At 37.2% G+C, this 24,205-nt stretch overlaps 1 protein-coding gene across 1 annotated transcript in view; it reads right to left on the bottom strand.

Moving 5' to 3' along the window:
- Nucleotides 1-2,129: 2,129 nt before the first annotated feature.
- grik2 (glutamate receptor, ionotropic, kainate 2) overlaps nt 2,130-24,205 on the bottom strand; it is a 257,567-nt gene continuing 235,491 nt past the window's right edge. The window contains exons 15-16 of the mRNA XM_065246360.2: nt 15,200-15,450; nt 2,130-4,871 (exon numbers count right to left, since the gene is read on the bottom strand). Of these exons, the coding sequence (XP_065102432.1) occupies nt 4,707-4,871; nt 15,200-15,450 (416 nt within the window). The 3' untranslated portion in view covers nt 2,130-4,706. The remainder of the gene's footprint in view (nt 4,872-15,199; nt 15,451-24,205) is intronic.

Genomic DNA, 24,205 nt, shown 5'->3' with positions numbered 1-24,205 from the left:
GGAAATTTACTTAAAATTTGTTCATTGGTCCAAAACAGTTGGCACATAGGTCAGCTGATATGACAGTACATCAGTTAAAAAACAAACAACCAATTCTCTCTGGCATCGGGGTCATTTAAAAGCTCTCCAAAGATGCTTGTTTTTCGCAGCCAGCACAATATTTGTTTGACATCAGAATCTTACTATTATTACAATTTTATCATGATTGTAAACAACTACTCCTTCAGATCCATTGGAGTTGCTTCTCTGACTCAACACCAGTGGGTGGAGCCAACGATAACAGGATGCGTTGTTGTCTTGATCTGGGTCAGGGTATATAAAAATGAACCTACATTGTGACATCATACAGACAGCCATTTTACATGCGGTTTTCTTTCAAGAGCATTCACTCAAAATTGTGTCAGTTGCTGATGCTATGGGAACTCATCCCCCTCTCCAAAATCTTAAACCCTTATAGAAAAACATAAGTAAAACAATCTGGCCAATTTTTGTTAAAATATTCAAATCGCATGCAAATACTGCCAGCATTAAATAAACACCACATTATATAATGTCTACAGAGCCTGTAAGTATTTGCATGTGATCTGCACATTTTAATGAGAATTGGACAGTTTATTTCACTGGCATTATTTCTAAAAAGGGGAGGTGTTTAACTGACGTAATGTCTCATGCCTGCCTCTCAAAGAACCCAAGGTTATGAAGATGTTTTCTTCTGAAGAACGACTACATGTTTCATTATTGATAAGGAGGATATTATATAAGCTATAAAATTAGCAAGATGGGTCATGAACTGAGAAATCTGATATTTTGACATATCAGAGGTCTTGGTATCATTAATACATTTAAAACAAGATAAAAGAAGCACCTTTAATTGGTTATTAGCACTTATGGTCAGAGATAATATATGTCGAAGTATGTTTTTTTCTTATTTTGAAAATAGTAAAATAAAGTTATGCCTAAAACAAGAAGAAATGTTTCATTCATGCAAGTATGTGAGTCTTGAAACATTTGCTTAAGGAATACGCATATCTCAGGTGAGACGCTGATGTCCATCTATGAGCTCATTAAAACTGATAAACAGGATTTGACTTAATGATGAGAAGAATGCCAAGAGACAAATCTTATATTTGCAATGTCTAGATGTTTCTGCAGCCCTATTCACTATGATAATTAGCTAATTAATTCTGTGTGGCATGTAGGTTTGTTATCAGCTTTCCACTTGCCCTGTTGGAAGTGTGAAGATTAGCGGGCAGCCAAACCCACCTTGTGTGAAAACACCCATTAGATAATGAAATATTCAAAAATGGGCAGCAAGACCACACATGCAGAAATGAACTAAGAAGTACTTAAACCATACATTCACATAGACCCAGACATGCACACACAGAGAGAGAGAGAGAGAGAGAGAGAGAGAGAGAGAGAGAGATGGTCTGAAAGCCAGCACTGTGAATCATCCAAAAATCTGCACAAAATACATTTTCTGACATTGAAAAATCGAAAGTGTTTTAATGAGCTAGTTTCAGAGAGGTAGAAAAGACAATATTAAATGTCAACACAAATAAAAACTGATTGATGAGACATTTAAAGAACTGCTTTATGTCTTCTGTCTTCTACATAAGAGTTATGTCCCTTTTTTACCATGTATACAATGTTGTTCCCTTTGTTTATTTTTTTTTTTTCAAAAACAGCTAAATTTGATAAGCTCTTTCATAACCACAAGATGTCAAATTCATCATATATTTATAAGATGCAACACTTTTTCTATTTGTAACATTTTGATTATTAACCTCATTTAATGACATCTATTCTATAACACAAAACATTACTGTTGTTCTCAAGTCAACTTGTTTATGTTACGTTTTTAAATAATTTTTCATCATCAGTCCAAATGCACACTTCTTGTGTTTAATCAACAAAAAAGCCTTATCATTACAGCATATTATTATTTGTTATTATTTTTCAGTTATTATGACTGTACATTTATTTGCTTGTTATTTAAAAAAAAAAAAAAAATATATATATATATATATACAGACATTTGCTAAGCTTTGACACAATTTCTAAAAAACTATGTTGAGAATGTTGAATGTCACCACAGCAATGCTTTTGTGTGTTTTGGCTGCAACAACATTTCTCTTGTGATGTGACGAATGCCATGCTTTGTTGTTGCTTATGTTGACATAAATTGCCTTTATTTTAAGAAAAAAATTTGGAAACAAACATTAATTTTAGTTCTAACAATAATTTCACCAAATATTTTAACAGAGCTGCAGAAACAGTCAATTTCAATTATGTTTTGTGGCCACTAAAATAAATATGCTAAAAAAAGATTAATAGCAAGAAGGTAAGTAAGTACACCTGTATCATCCTTGACCTGAACCCTGTTGGATTATTCGGGACTGTGTGATATTGATCTGCTTGATGTTTGATATTGATTGTTTTTTCTGGAGCTTCGCTAACAAAGCACGACACTAACAACAACCCAAGGTCACAGGTTTAATTCCTAGTCAAATAAACATTCTTATAAACATGTATCCTAAATGCGCTGTAAGTCGCTTTGTTTTAAAGTGCTTGCCAAAATGCAAAAATAAGAAGGAGAAGGAAGTGAAGTAAGTGAAGGAGAAACATGACAAGTGTGCTGAACTTTTTTTAATGACTTCCTTTAAACTTGTGCATCATTTTTAGACAGTAAACTGTGTGCACTTGAGTTTGTTTTCACAATATGGTCAAAATTAGCTTTGTATCTGAAAAAATCTTTAAATACATCTTATCCATTTTAAACCATTTACACACAACGTCTCGGTACCGAGTACTAGCAGTCTATTAGAAACTGGGGCATCGAATAAGAAGTAACATTAGCAGTCCACATTTTTATAATCGTATATATGTATATATCACAAGTCCGGATCAGGTTTATTCATTTCTATTTATCTCAAGTAAAAATATCTTTCTTTAAATATGATTCCTTTACATGATAAAAATAGGATCTGTCCAAAATGTGTCACATCAACATTACCAGGCATGTTCAGCACTTGCCCGTCTGATACGGACGTCAGTGTGCTCTGTCCACATCGGTCATCGATCATTAATCCTGGCACAGACTCTTGTTCACAGAGGCCAGGTGATGTGATCCTGGCTGTCTTTTGTCACATGTGGCGCGTCGAAATGCATCGGTCCCAGGGGAGATTTCACAGCGTGACCACCCCCTCTCCCCGTATCGAGAAAGAGAGATGTCAATGATTGATTTGTGTTGATAAAAATTATTACAAAATGTTGATATTGTACAAAACGCCTTATTTTTATATAAATCCTACATCTGCACAAGTTTATATGAGGATTCTGTTTCTGAAATCAAATTCACAAAAGTACAAACCTCTAACGTGACATTCAAATGAAACTATTTCATATTGAAACAATATGAATACAGACGTAAAATATTAATGAATAGCTAGGTGTATTTGTAGTTGCTGTGACATCACAGAAAAAAGATAAATGCTGAAATAAATACATTTGTGTTTCTTGGACTATGTTAATTTATCTAGTTTTTTTGGAGAGCTTATCAGGTGAGTCTTAGAAAATCTATCAAGAACATGTAAGGGCCATGTTTCCCCAAAATAAAAATACAAACTATACAATCAATTATGTTTTGCTAAATATAAAGATTATTTAGATTTTAACATTTCTTTCATTAAAATAAAAAATACCCCCCCACACACACACAAATTTGTATTAGTGCAAAGGAAAGAAATATCTTTTTTTATGTTACAGTAATGTGAATAAATATAATTTAAACTGTGAAGTATTTATAAACAATGGTGCACTTTATTCTGATTTTAAATAAAGATATCATGTATTAATTGTAATACAAATAGTATAGCAATAAGAATCTGAGAGAAGACAATTTAAGCATGAGTTAAGCATAAAACCAGTTGTATTATAGTATCAAAATTGTAATTTTATTTTGTTTGAATTTGGGGTTAAATGTGACCCTGACATGTCCTTGTGCACTGGACACATACACTCACTTTACTACATGGACTATGTTTTACTTGAAAATAACACTCTGACCTTACACACTGATGGTGTTAATACTTTAAAATGCAAGCAAATGAAAGTCATATATTGCCTGTTGTCCTATCCTGTTCCATAGCTTGTGATTGTGGGTGAGAAACACGGTTAATGGTTTCGGTGATATTGCTGTATCGCCTCAATAAATACTGTTGCAGACTGATTGTATCAGAGTAGTTCTGCACCGTCGCTGTAATTTAAAAGTAGCACAAGTACTGTGTGTATTAAAAATCAGTCTGTCTTTCCCCTGCAAGTGTCTGTGCTTTTTGTAAAGCACACGGCTGCACTGCGGACAGCCCAGCGATTATTATCAAACCAAATAGAAACATAATAAGCAGAGAAAACACCCTGCCTGCAGCACATGGTTTTGAATCCAACTGCTCTAGCCACATGTATTTCCTGTTACCCATCCGTCTTTGCTCGGGTGATGATCTGGGGCAATGAGGTAACTAAAATTTTGCCCATTTATTTCCACAGGAAATATGTTTCAGTTTCTGCTGTTTGTTTTGTTCCAGTAACTAATTGTTTGAAATGACAAGCTTTCCTTCCCGTATAGAATCCTGACTTCATCCCTGCCCAAATTTCTTTCCCATGATTTTTTCTCCTCCAGACATGAGAAGAGCAAGCTGGTGTCTGTTTCAGGCCATGGTCTCTTTGCCTGGTAATCTTCGGTCATTGAAGGTATGCATGTTGATTACTTCGTCTGTTTTGACCATGACAGGTGGTTGCGGCTTGTGTTTGAGCCGTCGCTGGCACTTGAGGGAAACCCGAAGCTCATCCACCATGGCACTGCAGAAGGACCTCTGTACAAACAGAAACAAAGAGCTGAGTGGATGTGCCTTCTCTACAACAGAGGTTCTTAACCTTGGAGTCCACACAGATTTTTATTTCAATTTTAAAATTGTGCAAAACTTTAACACCCACAGGTTAGATTTATTTACTGTATGCACAATCCCTTGGTTCAGTTCGTTTAAGCCTACAATCACGCTTGGATTCGCACTAAAACAATTGAGCCGAGATGGCCTGAATGTAGTGAGAGGTTCCCTTGTGGTGAGAATGCAATCTGACCCAACGTACCAGCAAATCCGACTGAATATGATGGGTAGTGGCATACAAGCAGCAGTGTTTTGCAAACGCAGTCAGACATACACTGCAAAAAATGACTTTCTAACTTAGTATTTTTGTCTTGTTTTCAGTAAAATTATCTAAAAATTCTAAAATCAAGATGTATTTTCTTGGTGAGCAAAATGACCTAAGAAAATAAGTCTTGTTTTAGACAAAAAATATACAATTTAAGTGAATTTCTGCTTAAAACTAGCAAAACTATATGCCAACGGGGTGATAAAAATGAGCTTGAATTAAGTGTTTAAGAAAAAATAAATCTTAATTCAAGTTATTTTTTTCTCACCCCATTGGCAGATATTTTTGCTTGTTTTAAGCACAAATTCACTTAAATTATAGACTTTTTTAGGTCATTTTGCTCATCAAGAAAAAGCATCTTAATTTAAGAAATTTAAGATTTATATGATTATGGCATACATTTTGATCTGTTTCACACAGAAAGTTGATGCAAGGCTTCAGAAAGCATGAATATGCTACACATCCTCATGCCCATGGCGTCAATATTTGACGCACTTGACCATGCGTCAATATGTTACGCGGAGGGTATACCTTTCGCGTCATTTTTTGACGAACTGGGGAATTCAATACTATTACGTCCGTTGCATTCTCTTTCCTATTTTCTTACCATTTTCGCGTCGGTTTAGGGTTAGATTACGCATATTAAACAGTGTACGCGAAATTAAACAGTTTAAACAGTTGTCACCTGGCGTTGGGGTTAGAGTTAGGTTTGGGTAGGGATGTCATTATGTAAATCTAACCCTAAACCGACGCGAAAATGGTAAGAAAATAGGAAAGAGAATGCAACGGACGTAATAGTATTGAAGTCCCCAGTTCGTCAAAAAATGACGCGAAAGGTATACCCTCCGCGTAACATATTGACGCATGGTCAAGTGCGTCAAATATTGACGCCACGGGCATGAGGATGGGTTGGAATATATACTGTAACACGAGAGATGACTGGACTAGTTTTATTGTCGCTTGGTGCTTTTCTATAATTTTTTAAGCAGTTATGCTCATTTTTATGAGAAAATACATTCTTGGAACATTTAAGGATAAACATCTGGGTAAGTACCTAAATTAATAATTTGTGAATAAAGCCCTGTGTGCATTCAGTAAGTCAAAGAGGACACAACTTGTTTTCCTGCAATGGTAGAAGCCATTTTAGTGTATAATAAAATACCTGCACATCAAAGCATGCACACAAAACTCAGTGAACGCAGTCCTATCATCCTGCTTTCAGAGGCTGCTCTATGGGAACATGATCTTCCAGAAGCATCTGTCTTACAAGACTATTATACATAACCACGTTGACAATAGACTTTATGACGAAAACAACTTTCAGATGCTGTGCATTTACGTAGATCAATCCGCTGGTTAGTCCCGTTACGCCATTACATCGCTCATAGATTTTTAAAGTACCTCTAAGATTTTATTTGGTAGATGTGTTTCTGCACATTTTTTGGGCATGTTGGTGTTTCCATTCAGCGTTTTCATGTGCAATTGTTAAAATGTGCAATAAAATGGGTGGATCGAACCATAGCTATTGCGTGTAACGAGTCACAACCGTAATGACTTAAAGTAGGATTTAAAGGTCTTAACTACCTTATCGATTCAAGCCCAAATCTGATCCAGAAAATGCAGATGACCAAGCTGATCCGTTGTTAAGGTAAGGATTACTAAAACATAAAACCATGTCTGCATTTGTGACCTTATAAGAGACCTTTTAAATATCAAAATCATTTGTAAAAGTACAGTATGTGGTTCTAGGCTCTGACCTGACGCAGTCAAACATGAGCAGTGACTGATTCTGTACAGTATGCCTAGTATTTTTTCTTATATTTGGAAGTATTCGTGTCTTTCTGAATAAGGTATTTGGCTCCAGGCACCTATTTGAGACCAACTGTCTAAAACAATAAAAATACAAACATTTACAAGGTGTTTAGCGAGCGTCTCAAAGAGATGAGCTTTAATTGCTCAGTGGAACAGTGCTGCGATCAAAATGATTAAATAATATAAGGAGAGCTACAAGAAACCCACAATAAACTCCCAGCTGTTGTCTGACAGATGACAACTATGGGCAGAATCGTGAAACAAACACGAGTGCATTCTAACCAATGAGAGGACGTTTTAATCTCACATGGTTTTATGAATACATTTTAGTCCATTTAAAACTTGAACCAAACCAAGAAGAAAATGCAACATTGTAACAATTTTAATCCCTGTTTCGAATTAAAGCAAACAATCTAAAGGTTTGAAAACATTCTTAAAGTGACTTGCCTTTCCATTGCCAATTCGCCCATTTATATATATAGTACTAAAACGTGTTGTTGTTGTCAGGAGGTACATTGGCAAGGATTTTGGACTTTGTAAAGGTTGAGAAGCCCTGTATATTAAACAGATATACTGCAGTCTCTGTAAAGATGGAGGACGGAGGGTCAGTGGGGGCTGTAGGTGTTGGGGTGATGGGTTGTAAGGTGGTAAAAAAGCAAAAGTGAAGAAGGAAAGTAATGAGTATGCTGCTGTCCATCTGGATGCACAACATGGGCATCATAACTAAAGCAATTTCTCCACAGCCGATTTCACCGTCTCCTCCTGCCAGGATGCTGCATGATTTATTAATGGATATTATTTTTCTTCAGATTCAAATCCCATATAGCTGCGTGGCCAATTAAACACCCCACTACTTTCCAAACAAGAAACAAATGGTGATATTTTCAACTGTATGACAGTGAGGTAAGCAAATACGTGATTGTCGCCTCTGCTTTTCTCTCGGTAAAACATTAACACACATTATTTAATCTTTTTTTCCCAACCAAATTCAAATGGCCAGTGCAAAAATTAAAGTTTAAAGTGAACTTTGAAAATGGCTTTAGTTACATTATTTTACATTTATTTGACAGTCTATGTAAATTATATTGTGATTGACATACAGTAGTGTGTGGTTTAAGAATGCTGTTCATGCTTTTATGGCTACCAAGTTTGTGTTATATATTTTTTTTACAAGCGTTAATCCACTATTTTACAGCATTTTTACTAGAGACATTTGTGAAGATGTGATGCAATGATTCTTTCTTACCCACCGTTCATCAAACTAGCGTCCTCCACAACAGTCAACAATGGAGCATTAGCAAATGGCTTATTACAAACACAACTGTCACTATTGACTTGCAGTATGGACGTTTTTGTGAAAGAGATTGATAGGATTGACAGTGTCACTGATCTTCAGCACTTGGTGCAATTTTGTCATTACTATTGAAATGTACATGCTAATTTCACAAGGAAACCCTACCTACTCAATGAGCCCTTACAAAAATTGACAGTGATAATGTATAATACTTTGATAATAGTATTCAATACACCAAAATAAAAAGATGGTTACTTCACTTTTACCACAAAAAAAACATGGTTAATTTTCATAAGGGAGGTGGTGATTTCATAAAAATTCATGCAACATGAATCATACAGAAACACAGGCTTCTCAGAAAGAACATGGATGAAACCCTGCCACAAACCCCAACTGCACAGTGGCAAAGGCAGATCGTACTGAAATATACAAATTAGATAAAATGTATACAAATTAGCCAACTTGTAAAATGTATATGTACTAGAGGTCTTCACAGAGACCTGAGCAGGTTTGGGTCTTAAAATGTATGTGTGCCTCGGACACAGGTCAGATATAATATTGGCGACCTTGGGTAATTTGAAATGAATGTGTTTTTGCCAAACAGACCTAAAAAACACGAACTCTCTCGCATGTGTGCATCTCGCAAGTCCTTTTCTAACCCCTTCTATGTTTGCCAAGAGCACTTGCGATATCGTATGGCTGGTGGTAGGTTAATTTTCATTGAGCCAGACATGCCAATCAATGCACATCGGCCTCGGGTTAAAAGTGATTTGGGTCATTTTGGGTCGGGTACATTTCTTTGGACCCGAGAAGACCTTTAGTATGTACAGTACTGCCAATAGACTGTGTTGGATCCTCTCAGGTTTGATGACCCCCCACTGGTAAAAAAAAAAGTACAATTATTGACAAATCTGTTTATAGTCAAAAGTTAAGAGTCTGGCCAAATCTGGCCAATGTCAATAATTAATTTATAAGCCATAATCAGACAATAATATTGGTGTGCTGAAAATATTGATGTGCCGGTAATATTGTGCATCCCTTGTAAATATAACTTTAAAGGTGCCATTTTCCATGATCTCATTTTTTATTTAGTGTGTAATGTTGCTGATAGAGCACAAATGATACCTGCAAAATTGTAAAGCTCTAAGTTTAATGCCAAACAATACATTTTCTTTAACAGAATTCACTTTGCAAGGACTACAGATAATGGCTGGTTTGGACTACAGACCTCTACTTCCTGGATATATGACGACAATATTTGAGTTTTTGACTAAACTCCGCCTACAGATATATGTCAAAAAAGGGTGTGACCTTGTTGAGCTTCCACAAAAAAGAGGAAGAGTTGCGTTAGTAGAGTGTTTTTATCCCCATGCCACGAAGGCTATTATTTTTATCCCGGAGTCAAATCCCCTTTGTTTTGGCTTTGCTGAGGACAGCTTCCTCAATCTGGCCTTTCTGGACAATGTGCGCTAAACTGCTGTCAAATCACAACACACTGGACCAGCTACACAATCAGAACTTGCTACTTATTTATGAAGGAGGGACTTCATAGAAAGGTAGACATCAGTCCGTTTTAGGACAGTGAAAACAACAGTATATAGATAGGTAAACATGTTATTTTGCGCACTTCCAAAACACAGGAAAAAACGGCACCTTTAATAATAATGCAATGATGAATGAGACCTCAGTGTGGTGTTACTGTGAAATAATCTTCACTTTCAACGTGATTCACTTAAACAGCACTGAATCTGGTTGTGGTGGCGTGGGCTTGAATACTGCAGGAAACTATTAGCACACCATTTTAAAATCATTTATGCATTTTAATCTGAAGCAGCAAGACTGTTGGTCAAAACGGTTGCCTCTTCTAATCTTACAAAATAGAGGCAATTATAAAATGCAAATTTGTGGCTGAATGCTACTGATCACATCCTACGCAAAAAAGAAGAGCAATTACCATGAGTTTTTCTTTTCTTTTCTGCAGCTAATGTAAATGAAACTGAAGAAAAACAAGCAGCCCATGTCAAACCATAATACTTGAATAGCCTCTTCATCATTTTCATGTAGAAGAAATGTTAAGTTAACACTCTAAAGGGAATCGCACGCCGGCCGCGCAGCTCAGCGCCGCGCTAAAAAAAATCGAACACATTGCTTTCTATGAGTATACGCACACCGGCGCCTCCAGAGGGTTACTGATCAGCAGGGTTAAAAGAAACATATTCTTCAATATGCAAGCATATCATGTCTTTTAAATCTTTCACCACATGAAGAGTGCACAAAAAAGTTTACCCTTCCAAAAAAAAAAGATTTTCATTTGTTAAAACCAGACCATTCTGAGTTGTAACTGAGTTATGGTCTGACAAATCATTTCCAAAGGGGCGTCCCCAACGGACATCACTCAAATGCCTCTTGACGCGAATAGAGGCACGGATAGACCTAAAACCAATCAGACCGATGAAGGAGATGACGCATACAGAGCTATATCAGACTTTTGTCAAATCCAGTCGGTGAGAAAGCGATGACATCTTTTTTAGATATGAAGGCTTCGAGTGTTGTTCTTTGTTCGGGTTTTAACGAAAATAAAAAGTTTAAATCGCTTAAAACAGATGTGAGAACTGATTCAAACGAGTGATGTTCCATGGCGGAGTCCATCTTTGTAATGTACAAAATCTGCTTCACCATCGCTGTGCTGTTGTCATCGTGTAAAGCCCGCCCCAACCTTTCTGATTGGTGCCGCGATTTCGACAGATTAGAAATGGGCTTGAATGGCCCCTTTGCCAGACTACTTGCAGAGCAAATCTAAATTTGCCAGAAGTTGTCTGAGTTTTTTTCCAGGCTAGGTGTGAGAAAAAATTTGCCGTTTTTTGGGTGTTTCCTTTAAAATGCAAATGAGCTGACATATGCACTAAATGGCAGTGCAGTGGTTGGATAGTGCAGATTCTGACATCACAAGGGGAGCCAAATTGCAATGATCTATTTTTTCACATGCTTGCAGAGAATGGTTTACCAAAACTTAGAGACTGGTTAGTTCTTTTTCACATTTTCTTGGTTGATAGAAGCACTAGGGACCTAATTATAGCACTTAAACATGAAAAAAAATCAGATTTTAATGATATGTCTCCTTTAAAGCCTGTCTGTTTAATCCGGTCTAAAGTCTCCTAATCTAATGATGAGATTAGAGCAGTGTTTCTCAAACTTTTTCAGCCCAAGGACCACTTCCTCTTCCAATATTTTTCTGAGGACCACCTAACAGAATCTGACTCTAACACGCCCCCAAAAAAACAACAAAATAGGAAGGATAAGCTAAATTTAAGTTTAATATGCAACTGTTTTAAGTCAAAAACAAATTTTTTAAACACAAATGCAATGCTATGTTCAGAAATTATTATATGAATTTTATTTCATTTGAAAAAGTAAATGTAAAATGAGTTGCAGCTTAATATGAACAACAAACTGCACATGTGAAAAAACCCCGCAATTAAACATACTGTAACAGCCTAGGTCCCACTTAATGTCATTCCAAAAAGCCATTAATTTAAAACTGAGGTGGTGGGTATGTGAAGTTTATGGTTGTATCTATGGTAACAATATAATGCTGAAAAAATTACAGGGATTTTACCCATGAAACAAAAACTAGTACATTACAAAACTAATAGATCTGTGGATTTTAGCTGCTTTCAGTTTATGCTTGACATTAAGCTTTATTCTACATTTAAATAGGTAAATAAGATCCATATCACAGAATTTAACTTATTTACTCACTTCAGTGCACATATCAAAAAAGTTTATAACATGGAACATAACATTGTTTTATGCAGTTTTTTGTCAAAGCTAATTATTACAGTAGCCCTATTTCAACAACAACAGCCATCTTAATAATTGGCAAACATTAGGCTAGCTTCTAATAACCCTTATGCAACAAAAATATATTTCTCAATATATTACATGACAATATATTTAATGTGTCTCCATATATTTACATAGTAATATATATCATGATATATTATATAAGAATATATTATATATATGTAAGTGATATATTGCAATATATTATACAATACTGCAATTATTGCCGTTTTCATATACTGAGTAAATACATCTCATTATACTATTTAATATATCCCATAATATATTGGAAATATATGAAGTAATATATTGATACATATAATTCTAGATGTATGTAATATATTGCAGTATATATTGGCAATATATGGAGTAATATGTTGATACATATATTCTTTATGTTTGTAATATATTGCAGTATATATTGCCAATATATGGAGTAATATGTTGATACATATATTCTTTATGTTTGTAATATATTGCAGTATATATTGCCAATATATGGAGTAATATGTTGATGCATATATTCTTTATGTATGCAATATATTGCAGTATATTGAATCATATAAAGACAAACTATTACATGGAAAAACATAGTGTCCTTTTTGGTCTTGGTTAAAATATATTTTGTATCAATATATACATGTATGGTCTATTCATATACTGCAATATAATGGAAAATATACATATTAAATCCTATATATGGGAATATACTGCCTAATATATTACATGATATTTTCTATGCATATATTACAATATATTGGGAAATATAAATATTAAATCCGATATATGGGAATATATTGCCTAATATATTACATGATATTTTCCAATATACTGCAGTATATGTTTGTTGCATAAGGGAAGACAGAATATGTTTTTAGATTTCGCAAGAGCAGTGAAATCAGGTGTATGTTTGTCAGCACGATACGCATACAGTGGTGCAAATGAACTGTTACTCCTTTAAATTGCATTATTGTGTGAGAACGATGCTTTGAATTTTGGAAAAACGGCAGTTTCATTTATTAAGACATGTAACGTAAATGTCATTGTTGATAAGCAAGTCATAATTGAGCAGACTTATCAGACAACAATTGTCGGAAAAGGCAGTGTTTTAAAGCTGGAAATACAACAAATAAAGTTAAAACAGCCATAGAGTCCGGTCTTTAACTCACCACTGTCAGCTATCGCGTCTTGAGACGCGGGCGCGAGCGGGGGAGGCGATTGCGTTGAACTTGTGGACCAAAGCGCGAATATAAACAAACACGTGACACAGCTGCTCGCACCAGTCACGTGACTCGCGCTCTGCAGCTCATGCTGTATTAAACAGACGCACGCGCATCAACTCGTAACTGTAGGGCCCGTTGTCTAACTTACTAAACTTATTCTAGAGATGTCTTTTTTACAGACTACATAAAGGGACGGATCAAATAACCTTGGGGGCCGGGTCTGACCCGCGGGCCGCCAATTGAATAGCCCTGGTATAAACACTTGCCTAATTTAGGTCATCTTTTGGCGGACCACTAGGGGACCACACTTTGAGAATTACTGGATTAGAGCATCAAAGTTTGATTTCAATCTTTGACATGATCTTATTCGGTCAATATCAGAGATATCAAGTTTATATTTTCATGACTGATTTTATGAAGATAACAGTAAATTACAAAAAAATGACTTTAGCTGAATTGTCACAGGCAGGGGCACAAATGTGTTTAAGACAACATGGCCCAGTTTATACAGGAAATTAAATCTGCCATATTTACCACCCCTTGTATGCAATAGAGAGTGAGATTATATTTTAACATTTACCACTACCATGTAATCTTTACCTAAAGGAAACAATGTGTCATCTCATACCCACATGACGCAAAAAAAATACACATGCTGAAGTTCATGCATTCTTATTTACTGCTAATCTTCCCCTGCAGTGAGCTGATCATTCAGTTATTGGGTTGATCGTATATCAGTCTGTTCTGTGAACTGAATGAATCTATTCATTAATAAGATCAGATTCGATTAATTCAGTGATCAGATATTAATACTGAATGCCCTAAGAAAATTAAGGTTGGATATGTACAGTGAAAAACTACCTACTGTATATATCTTATATCTCTGTATTCTCAGACAAAGGTATCATATTCAGAAGACTTGAAAGTGCAAAAGTATTTATTAATGCATCATCAAAAAGATTGTCACAAGTGTAATTTATACTAGTCAACATTTGAAGCAGATCAAAAAAGTTGTCCTAAAACAAGACCGGGGATTGGGTATATTAATATAGATGGAATGGTTTGTAAGGCTCTATCACTTCATGAGCACAGTACTGTCACATTTTGCTTGTATTTGGATTAACAGTCTTTTTCTCAGAAGTTTATAATATCAGAAGTTTGAATTGCTACAAAAGCATAGTGAAACAAAATAGCAAGTTAACATGCATAGCATCTTTTTAGTGAGTAAAATCACACCTCTAAACAATTTCTTTAAGTGTTCAAAAATATTTGTGTGTGTGTGTGAGAGAGAGAGAGCGAGAAAAAGAGAGGCATTGAAACTTATGTTTGTACTATTTATGACACATTTGTTGTTTTACTGCCATCACTTCCAGCATACACTGCTTCAGTAGAACAATGACAGTATATGGTTGAAGTACATCTGTTGAAGTGAGATGGGACAATGGTGGCCGTTTGAGCCCTTTAGTCTTCAGAGACTTACATCAAGAAGAACTGTTTGCTCTCCAGACGGCACTGTCTGCAAAATATTACCGGTGAAATACACCTCATACTTTGATTTCCATGGCACAACATTACAGCCAATTTCAGACAGAATTAATATTGCTTGTATTGATTTGTGTCAGAATCATTTATATACATGATTGATCACAAACTCGTCATTTGATTGGCTGGCTAATATTACCCATAATGCCCTGCTGATGAAACGCACAAAACAACAAACCAATTTCTTGTGATTTTTGTGATTTGCCTTTTCCAAAAACAAATGCTTAGTATCATTAGATTATCAGTGCAGTCCAGCAACGTGAAAATATTGCTTTACCTTTTCTAGCTGTGCGTTTTGTTTGGACTTGTAGAGAAATTCTCCAACTGCCACAAAAACAGAGAGGACGAGTCCAGCGGCCAGCACGATGAAGATGCCACCGATGTTCTGGACACCCAGTGCGCTGGCCTCTTTATTCTCCTCCTCTGGACAGCCGTTACCTCTCCACCATTTCTCTTTCATCATGTGAAGCTTCCCTTCTTCCTGTAACTGCAGGATGGCAATGGTGATCTTATCTCGGTACGGAGAGCCTGGTGGGTCAAAAAAAAGAAATGGTGGTTAAACAAGTGCTGAGATTTTTTTGTTTAAGAACTCGTACTTTAAATTAAATCAGACATGCCTTTCCAGTTTACATGGAAATGGCCCTTAAAAAAAAAATGTAAAAACAAAAGTTTAACAGAAAATGTGCATTAATATTATGCAATGAACCTAAGCATTACAACCTATAAAATGTGGATAAAGAGTAGATAGTTGGATCATTATAATAAAAGCAATATTAACAGAACTTACAAAACCCTGTTCTAAGTTAATGTCAGCATTCTCCTAAATAAACTAACAGCGGCAAGAAACCAAAACTCCAGTAATGTATTAATGGACAAAAAAACCTTGTGAGAAAGGCTCGGCTTGATGGCCAATTCTCCTCGAACACATTACAGCTGCAATCCATAACTTTACTAAAATTTTAGATTAAATGAAATACATGTTTACTTAATTTTAAATGTAGTACAATAAAAAAAACAGTATTAGAATGACATGAATCTTATAACCATTACATATAACTCAATTAGCATTTACTAAAAATATATTGTTTTGTTTTTACAGGAAAAAAAGCTGAGAGACTGACAAAGAAGTTTGTTTCTCTTTAGCAGTGTGAGACTATAAGCAGTGTGGAGATGAGAAATACAGAAACAAATGTAGCACGAGCCATAAAACCTTAATTCTGTTTGCTGAAACATAGCTCCCAGGATGCCATTGATAACACAATAATAAAACCCAATTACATTCAAAGAGCCTGGCATTTCCCACTTTTATCTATTTATTTTCTGTCTAATTAAAACTAGTTGCCATTCTTCATTTGCGGTAATGTGTCCTGCAGGGCCTCCTCACAGGCCTCGATTCCTATCAGACATCTCACCTACCCCAAAAAGAGAGGTAAACAGGTCGAGTTCAGTACAGATCAAAAACAAATGGAGAGGCACATTCTCATTTCAGTTGAAATGAAAGAAAATGGCACTCAAAAATCCTTTCATGTTGTAATTGTAGTGGTCTTACTATGGTTAACTCGCAACAATAAGTACTGAGATACTGTGTGAGAACTGAGATCTTCTTTTTTCAAATGCACCACAGAAATATATAAGACACAAAATACACTTTATTTATGTGTAATAAAAGTAAAATAAAACTAATTTCTCACACCCTACTCATGGTTGACACTTACAGTAGATATCTGTAATGTAGTTCCCCCCTTTATTTTATTTGGCATGATTTAGGTTACATATTCTGTTTTGTATAACAACATATGGCATTCTGTATGCATTGCATGTCAACAGACTAGATCACACTTCATAACATCAGCATGTAATGGAATAAAGTTCGGAAAATAAAGCTTTTTATCTCTTAATCTGACCCTAAGATTCATAACAATCTCTCTGTTCAACTAGGTTCTTCAACCATTACGCCTTCAAGGACAACCAGAAACCTGGGAGTCGTAATATATGATCAGCTTAGTTTCATGGAGCATGTTGCCAGCATTGCCCGCCCTTGTAGATTCATCCTCTACAACATTAGTTTAATAAGACCTTTCCTATCTGAGCATGCTACACAAGTCCAGGCTCTTGTCCTGTCCAGACTGGACTATTGCAATGCGTTACTGGCTGGACTCCCAGCCTGCACAACCAAACCCTTCCAGATAATCCAGAATGCTGCGGCAACAGTTGTCTTCAATGAGCCAAAGAGGGCACACGTCACTCCTCTCTTTGTCAGGTTACACTGGCTTCCAATTTCAGCTGAAGTCAAATGCAAAGCTCTGCTCCTGGCCTTTAAAACCACCACTGGGTTGCAGCCCCTTACCTTTACTCACTTATACAGACTTATGTACCCTCTCGATCCCTGCACTCTGCCACCAAGCGACGGCTTGTGGTACATTTCACATTTCGCGTACCTTCACTGGATCTCTTCCTCATCAGTGGAATGATTTGCCAGTTGCGACAAGATCTGCCTATCTTTACCAGTCTTTAAGAATCAGCTAAAAACCCATCTTTTCTGCCAACACCTTACTTGCTAATATCTTTTCATTGCTAATCTCTTTATCTTTACTTTCTCTGACAAAAAAGACCCACCCTTGGCTATGTATACTGTGTTAGACTTGATGAAACTTGAAATTTCTGTTCTTGTGTTGCTCTAATTGCTTTTATTGTAAGTCGCTTTGAACAAAATGTCTAAATGTAAATGTATTGTAAAATGTACATTACACTATGAACAAGGAACCAATACTGTATTAACTTTTTTACTATGCTACTGTTTACATGAAAATAATGAAATTAATTTAATTTCTGCAGTGGTTTCACAAAGCAGCTTCACAGAAAATACATTTTAGAATTAACAACAGACACATAAAAATAAATATTATACTGTAGAGATAAGAAAAACTAAATCATACAAGACAGGAAAATTATGGTAAACAGAAAAACTTTCTTCACATGATGTACATTAGCACTACTATTGTAAACATGATTGTTCGTAATTGTAATTGGCCCACACTTTTCATAGTGTTATTAAATATATGCTAAAGGGGCAAATTCATACATGTCAATTGTCAAAAATGCCAGATCCCTGCTAACTCAGACATTTCTGATAGATAAATAACTGAACTGATGACAACTGAAACAGCTCAGGGCAGTTGTGGTTATAGAGTCGGGCTTGTAACCTGAGAGTTGCCGATTCGAAGCTCTTGGCTGTCAGGTTGTGACTAAGTTTCCCTTGAGCAAGCTACCTCCAGGTGTGTGTTCATGACTTGCAGTAAATCTGTTCACTACTCACCGGATGGGTTAAATACAGAGGTCACTTCCAAGTATTGGTTATGTTATGGGTCATTATGTCACTTTTACTTTACTTCAACTGTGTTTTTATTTAAACCATTGTTTAAAGCTGTTAAAGCTATACCAATACATGGAAATTACCCATAATTTCAATAAAACAGCAAAAACTGTGCACACTGAGATGGGTGTCTACTATAACAATCTCATTCACACAACATCAGTTTAGTTCACTTCATTTGATTCAGATGTGACTGAAACTGGTGTTGTCCGAGTGGGTGAGTTTGTTAAAAGTGGGTGCAGGCAATCCATCATCCTCCATTGGTTTGCATGAAAGGGCATAATTGACTGAGCCCATGGTCCATTTGATACAACAGAGATCTACTGTGACCTGGCTAAACTAATCCACTTTATCATCTGAACATTTTTCTTGCCCTTTTAAATGTGTTCACAATAGACTAGTACATTTGACAGTAGTGCAGGTTTATTCTTAAACATATTACACATTATTATAGTAGTCACTGCTATGCTCAACTGCTTAAGTAATAAACCAATATAAAACAGAGTATGGTATAATAAAACAATAAACTGTATAGCTTATTTTATTTAGAAACCTGTTTCATAGCCAAACTCAATGAATCCAAATTAATGTATCAAATCCAATAATCATTCTCATTCTTATGTATTTTTCCCCTGGTATTTACAGTACTTGCATGTTGTTTAGAGCTTTTTTGTTTATGGATGTATTTCATATCTCTAAGCTTGTTTGCACAGGTGTTCACAGTACAGTGTTAAAATGCATTTAATATTGTATGTGTGTATTTACATCACGTTATATAAAGGTATATATACATGTTTTGTGTCTGTTCTATATTGTCATCACCTGGACACTTGTTAATTATCACATCATTCATTCCACCTGTGTGCCATTAGTCTTTGTGTATTTATACCAGTGTTTGTGTCACACTCATTGCCGGATTATTGTCATTACTACCCTGTCTGTTCCCTGTATTGGATGTTCCTGTGTTGCTGTGTTACTCCTCGTGTTTTGTTCCAGTTTTATTATTAAATGTTATTTATTTGTCCGAACTCTGCGTTTGTGTCCTCCCTCCACTCCCGCGTCGTGACAGAATAATCCGGCCAGCATTGGACGCAGCGAGTTCGCGGAGGGCGGCTCCCCCAAGAATTTCGTCGAGGGGGAGTAGTGACATCGGGGTTCGTATTCCATCATCCCCAATGTCTCTTGGGGACCACCGTGAGCGATCGCTCGCTCCTGCGGGAGGAGGATCGGCCCAGGCGGTCCCCCAATGGTTGAGTCATCGTCGACGGTCCCTCGGAGGACCACCATCCTGCTCGCAGGGGATCCGGAACGGACCACGCCCGATCATTTCCCCGGAGTGGCTACCGAGCGAGGGTCTCCGTTTCCGCGAGGGGATGGGAGATGATTTCCGGGGGCATCTGATCGTCGACGATTCCCAGGAGGGGGGTAATTCGTCTGCCTCGGTTCTCGGATTTTTATAGTCACAACACATTTTTGGATAATAAAAAATGTTACCATCTTGATAATACATATGGTAGTTTTTCCCCTAAACAATATTTGGACAATATTTCACTGACAACAGCGGGCCTTGAACCTAAGATGTGTCATTGCAACTTGGGGTCAAACTGCCACTGTAGTCTAGTGGTTAGTGTTGTTGGACTTTCAGAGAATCACAGGAGAATAGACAGTCTTTACTTGAGGTTAGTCTTGAAACACAAACTCAAAACACAAGTCTCAATAGGTAACAAAGAATAAGTAGTTCCTCAAAGACTGGAAACTTATTAAATATTCCAATAGCAAAGAGTTTCCAAGCAAGAAGATCACAGGGTATTTGGCAAAAGTCTCTCAATAAAATCCTAGACCAGAGTTACAGCAAGAGTCTCTAGAAATGTAGCAAAACTAAAGTGTTTCAAGACTGAGCAAAGATAAAAACAAAAGCTTGATATTTTATACACACACATACTAACAAACTAGACACGTGATATCAAAAAAGATAATCATGATCAGAGGGAAGTGGTGGAAGGCCTTGTGTTCTCTGTCTTCCTGTGCTGGACGGACCGTGGTGTGACCAGGCCCCCCCTATTATGGACGGCTCCTGATGGATCAGGATGGTCCGGATGCAGACGAAGAAAAAGTCTGGATCAGATATGAATCCAAGAAGTGTCAGGCTGGTACCAAAGTGCGCTCCTCAGGCCCATATCCCTCCCAATCAACCAGGTATTGAAAGCCACAACGTCTTTAATCGAACAACCTCCTTACTGTATATGTGGGTCCACTTTCTATGATGCAAGGGGGGAGGAGCAGGAACTGGAGGAGACATAGGAAAGTTATTAGAGGTTTCAATTGAGACACTTGAAGGTCTTACTCTCATTGATCTGGGTACGGCAAGCTGGAATATGACTGGGTTGATTAATCTGACGATTTAGAGTGGCATGCCCCCACTGAAGGACCTCAGACCTGGTTTCCTTGGGAACAAACAAACACCACATTGGAACATCATCAGGAATGTGTGTACCGTAAAGTGCCTCTCATACTGTATTATCAATGAACCGCCAAACAGATGCGAGAATGTGGTCTCTGGGGATGACGAACTCAGGGAGGTGGTCTATCTGGGGAAAAACATACTGATGTGACAAGGTGGAAGCCGTGACATTTTTTGATCCAGTTCTATAAGAGATCACAAAATTGAAACGGTTAAAAATGAAAGACCATCTTGCCTGCTGGGGTTAAGTCGGTTTGCCTTCTGTAGGTAGGACAGGTTCTTGTGTTCTGTCCACACAACAAAAGGGTGCATAGACCCCACAAGCCAGTAGTGCCACTACTCCAGTGCGAGTTTAACAGCTAGGAGCGCTCGGTTTCCCACATCATAATTTCTCTCCACTGAAGAGAGTCTTCTGGAAAGAAGGAACATGGATGAACCCTATAATCAGACAAGACCACTTCAGATGAATCCACCTCCGCAATAAATGGTATTTTGGTATTTCAGGGTCTGGGTATACCAAGATTGGGGCGGAAGAAAATACCACCTTAAATCTGTAAAAAGACCTCATAGCCTCAGTTGTCCATGGATGCCAGTGGGTAAGCCTTTAGTGAGAGAACATATAGGAGCTACAATAGTGCTAACGAGCAGAATAAACTTCCTATAAAATTGGCAAAGCCAAGCAACCTTTGTACCTGCTTGAGGGTTTTAGTTTGGGGCTAGTCAGATGCCATCCTTGGTTCCATCTGGATGCCTTCTTGGGAGATAACATAACCTAGAAAGTTCCAAAATGACATGGAACTTACACTTCTCAATTTTTACAAGGAGACGATTCTCAAGCAGCTTTTTTAGAACCTGATATGGTACACATGTTCCTGTAGATAGTTGGAGAGGATTAGTATGTAACCCAAATACATGAACACAGAACGGTTCAACATCTCCTTAAAGAAATCATTGTCAAATCAACTGTGGAACAGTTTTGAAGTGGATAATTCCACATCCAATAGGTCTGCAATCCAGGGCTTCCACTTTCCAGGATGAAGGACAAGTCTCACAGATAATACACATCTACTTTACCAAGTCAATATCCAAAAAGTTGTCTGCTGCACCTGAATCCACAAATGCCTTCAATGTAATGACCTATCTTTGGTGTCCCGGAAAGTAAGGTCAGCAGACAACAGTAAACGGGAGTGAGGACAGTCAATCTGGGCAGTTTCACTCCCCTCACCCCCTAGTGAGCTTATGTTTTTAATGTTAGTTGAGTACATGAGGCGTGCATGCAATTCGAAACGCCACAGTAGAAACAAGAGCCTTCTTTCATGTGTCTTTCTTGCTCCTTGGGTGGCAAGTCCCTCCTAGTTACATTGGTTCCTCCTCTGTTGTCTGGCTGAGAGAGGAAGTCTCAAGAGCTTTGGGTGTGATAACATGGGCATAATTTGAGGAGTGTAATGTTCCTTCTTCTCTCACAAACACAGTTGTCGATGCGGATAGCCAGAGTTATAAGATCCACCAAACTGAACCCCAGTCTCGACTGGCTAGTTCATTCCTTACCTCCTCTGAAAGACCACGATAGAAGGTTGAAACTAGAGCTTCAGAACCCCGCTTGCCCTCAGACGCAGGGGTACGAAATTCAATCGCATAGTCAGCCACAGCATGATGTCCCTGATGTAGATCTAGTAACCTTCTTTCTGCTTCACGGCCACTGACTGGATGATCAAAGACCTGTTTAAGATTTTCAGTGAACACTTTTACATCTGAGCAGATAGGGGACTGTCTCCAGAGATCTGAAGCCCAATCCAGTGCACAATCAATCAACAAGGAAATTATGTAGGCAATCTTGGCTTTCTCAGAAGCAAATGTGGAAGGTTAAAGCTCAAAGATGATGGAAACTTGATTCAGGAAACCCTTGCAGATCCCAGGCACACTCATCATAACACTGAGGGGTCGAAATCTTGGGTTCCCAGGAAATTGGTGCTATCACAGGTTTTTGAGGCAAGTGTACTTGAAGTTGTTGTAACATCTCACTGATCTGGTGCACAGCATCTGTCAGCATCTGAAGCTAAGCCTCATGTGTTTCAAGCAAGGCTCCTTATTTGGAAATGGCTCCATGAATCTGCTCAGTCTCCGCTGGGTCAGTCTTATTATGGCTCAGTCTTGCTGTCACCAGCAAGCCCTGAACCCGAAATGTGTCATTGAAAGTCTAACAACACTTACCACTAGACTATGGTGGCAGTATGAACCCAAGTTGGAGAAAATCAAAGGAGGCAGGACTTGAAGAGAATAGATAGTCTTTACTTGAGGTTACACTTGAAACACAAACTCAAAAGGTAACAGAGAATAAGTAGTTCATGAAAGACTGGAAACAGGTAAATACTTGGAGATACCAAGCAAGTAAATCACAAGGTATTTGCAAAAGTCTCTCGATAAAATCCTAGACCAGAGCAACAGCAATAGAATCTAAAGATGTAGCAAAACAAAAGTATTTTTGGACTGAGCAAAGATACAAACCAAAGCTTGGTCTTTTATACACACACAAATACTTACAAACTAGACACATGTGATATCAATAAGATAATCATGATCAGAGGGAAGTGGTGGAAGGCCTTGAATTCTCTGGCTGCTTCTGCTTGACAGACCGTGGTGTGACATTCACAACAGAAAGCATCCATCCCTCTAATTTTATAACTGCTGATACAATGCATAACGTGTTGACAAACCTGACAGGATTTATTTTTGCTTAAACAACTTAATATAGTTGTTTTATTTTAGACTGAAATATGACTTGATGTGCTATTCTCATCCACCAAAGAAAGGAATAAAATAATAAGACAGTGTGAATACAAACATATGACATTTCTTTATCTGTTAGATGAAAGATGAAGTACGTAGGGCCAGAAAATTGACAACGAATTGGACTGGTTGTGCAGTAGCTGCTTGTATCCAAGTAAACTGTTACTGCTTACCAAACTCCTGACAGATGTTTGATGACATGACTCTTCCTAATGAAGACTCCAGGGACAGGGTCCAGCTACCAGCTGAAAGCTTTTACACACAATTTACACAATCCATAGAGGTGCAAACTGCATTGCCCCAAAAGGCTGATATTAACTGTCACACATTCAGCAATTTTCCTGTACTTAAATGTGATATGTGTAAATGTTTTCATGAACTGGACATGGATGTGTAGTTAATTGTATCGCATTTCTTCTTTACGAATGTAAACATAGGCCATCTCTGCGCTTGAGTGTCTGTTATCCAAACAATGACAGATTATAACCCATCATTATTTGTGCCATTGTATGTAGTTAACATCCATTTGCAATGAAATAATTCACTTCAAGTCAGTCAGCACGATTTACTTTTGTATGCCTTGAGATCATTCAGTTCACCCTCCACAGCATCTCGACTGCAACCATAAGCATTAGACTATCAGACAATATTTTAGAATGGCT

This window comes from Paramisgurnus dabryanus, chromosome 13, assembly GCF_030506205.2.
Source record: "Paramisgurnus dabryanus chromosome 13, PD_genome_1.1, whole genome shotgun sequence".
NCBI lineage: Eukaryota > Metazoa > Chordata > Actinopteri > Cypriniformes > Cobitidae > Paramisgurnus > Paramisgurnus dabryanus.
The sequence above is the reverse complement of the archived record's forward strand: the minus strand, read 5'-3'. Positions and strand labels throughout refer to the sequence as shown.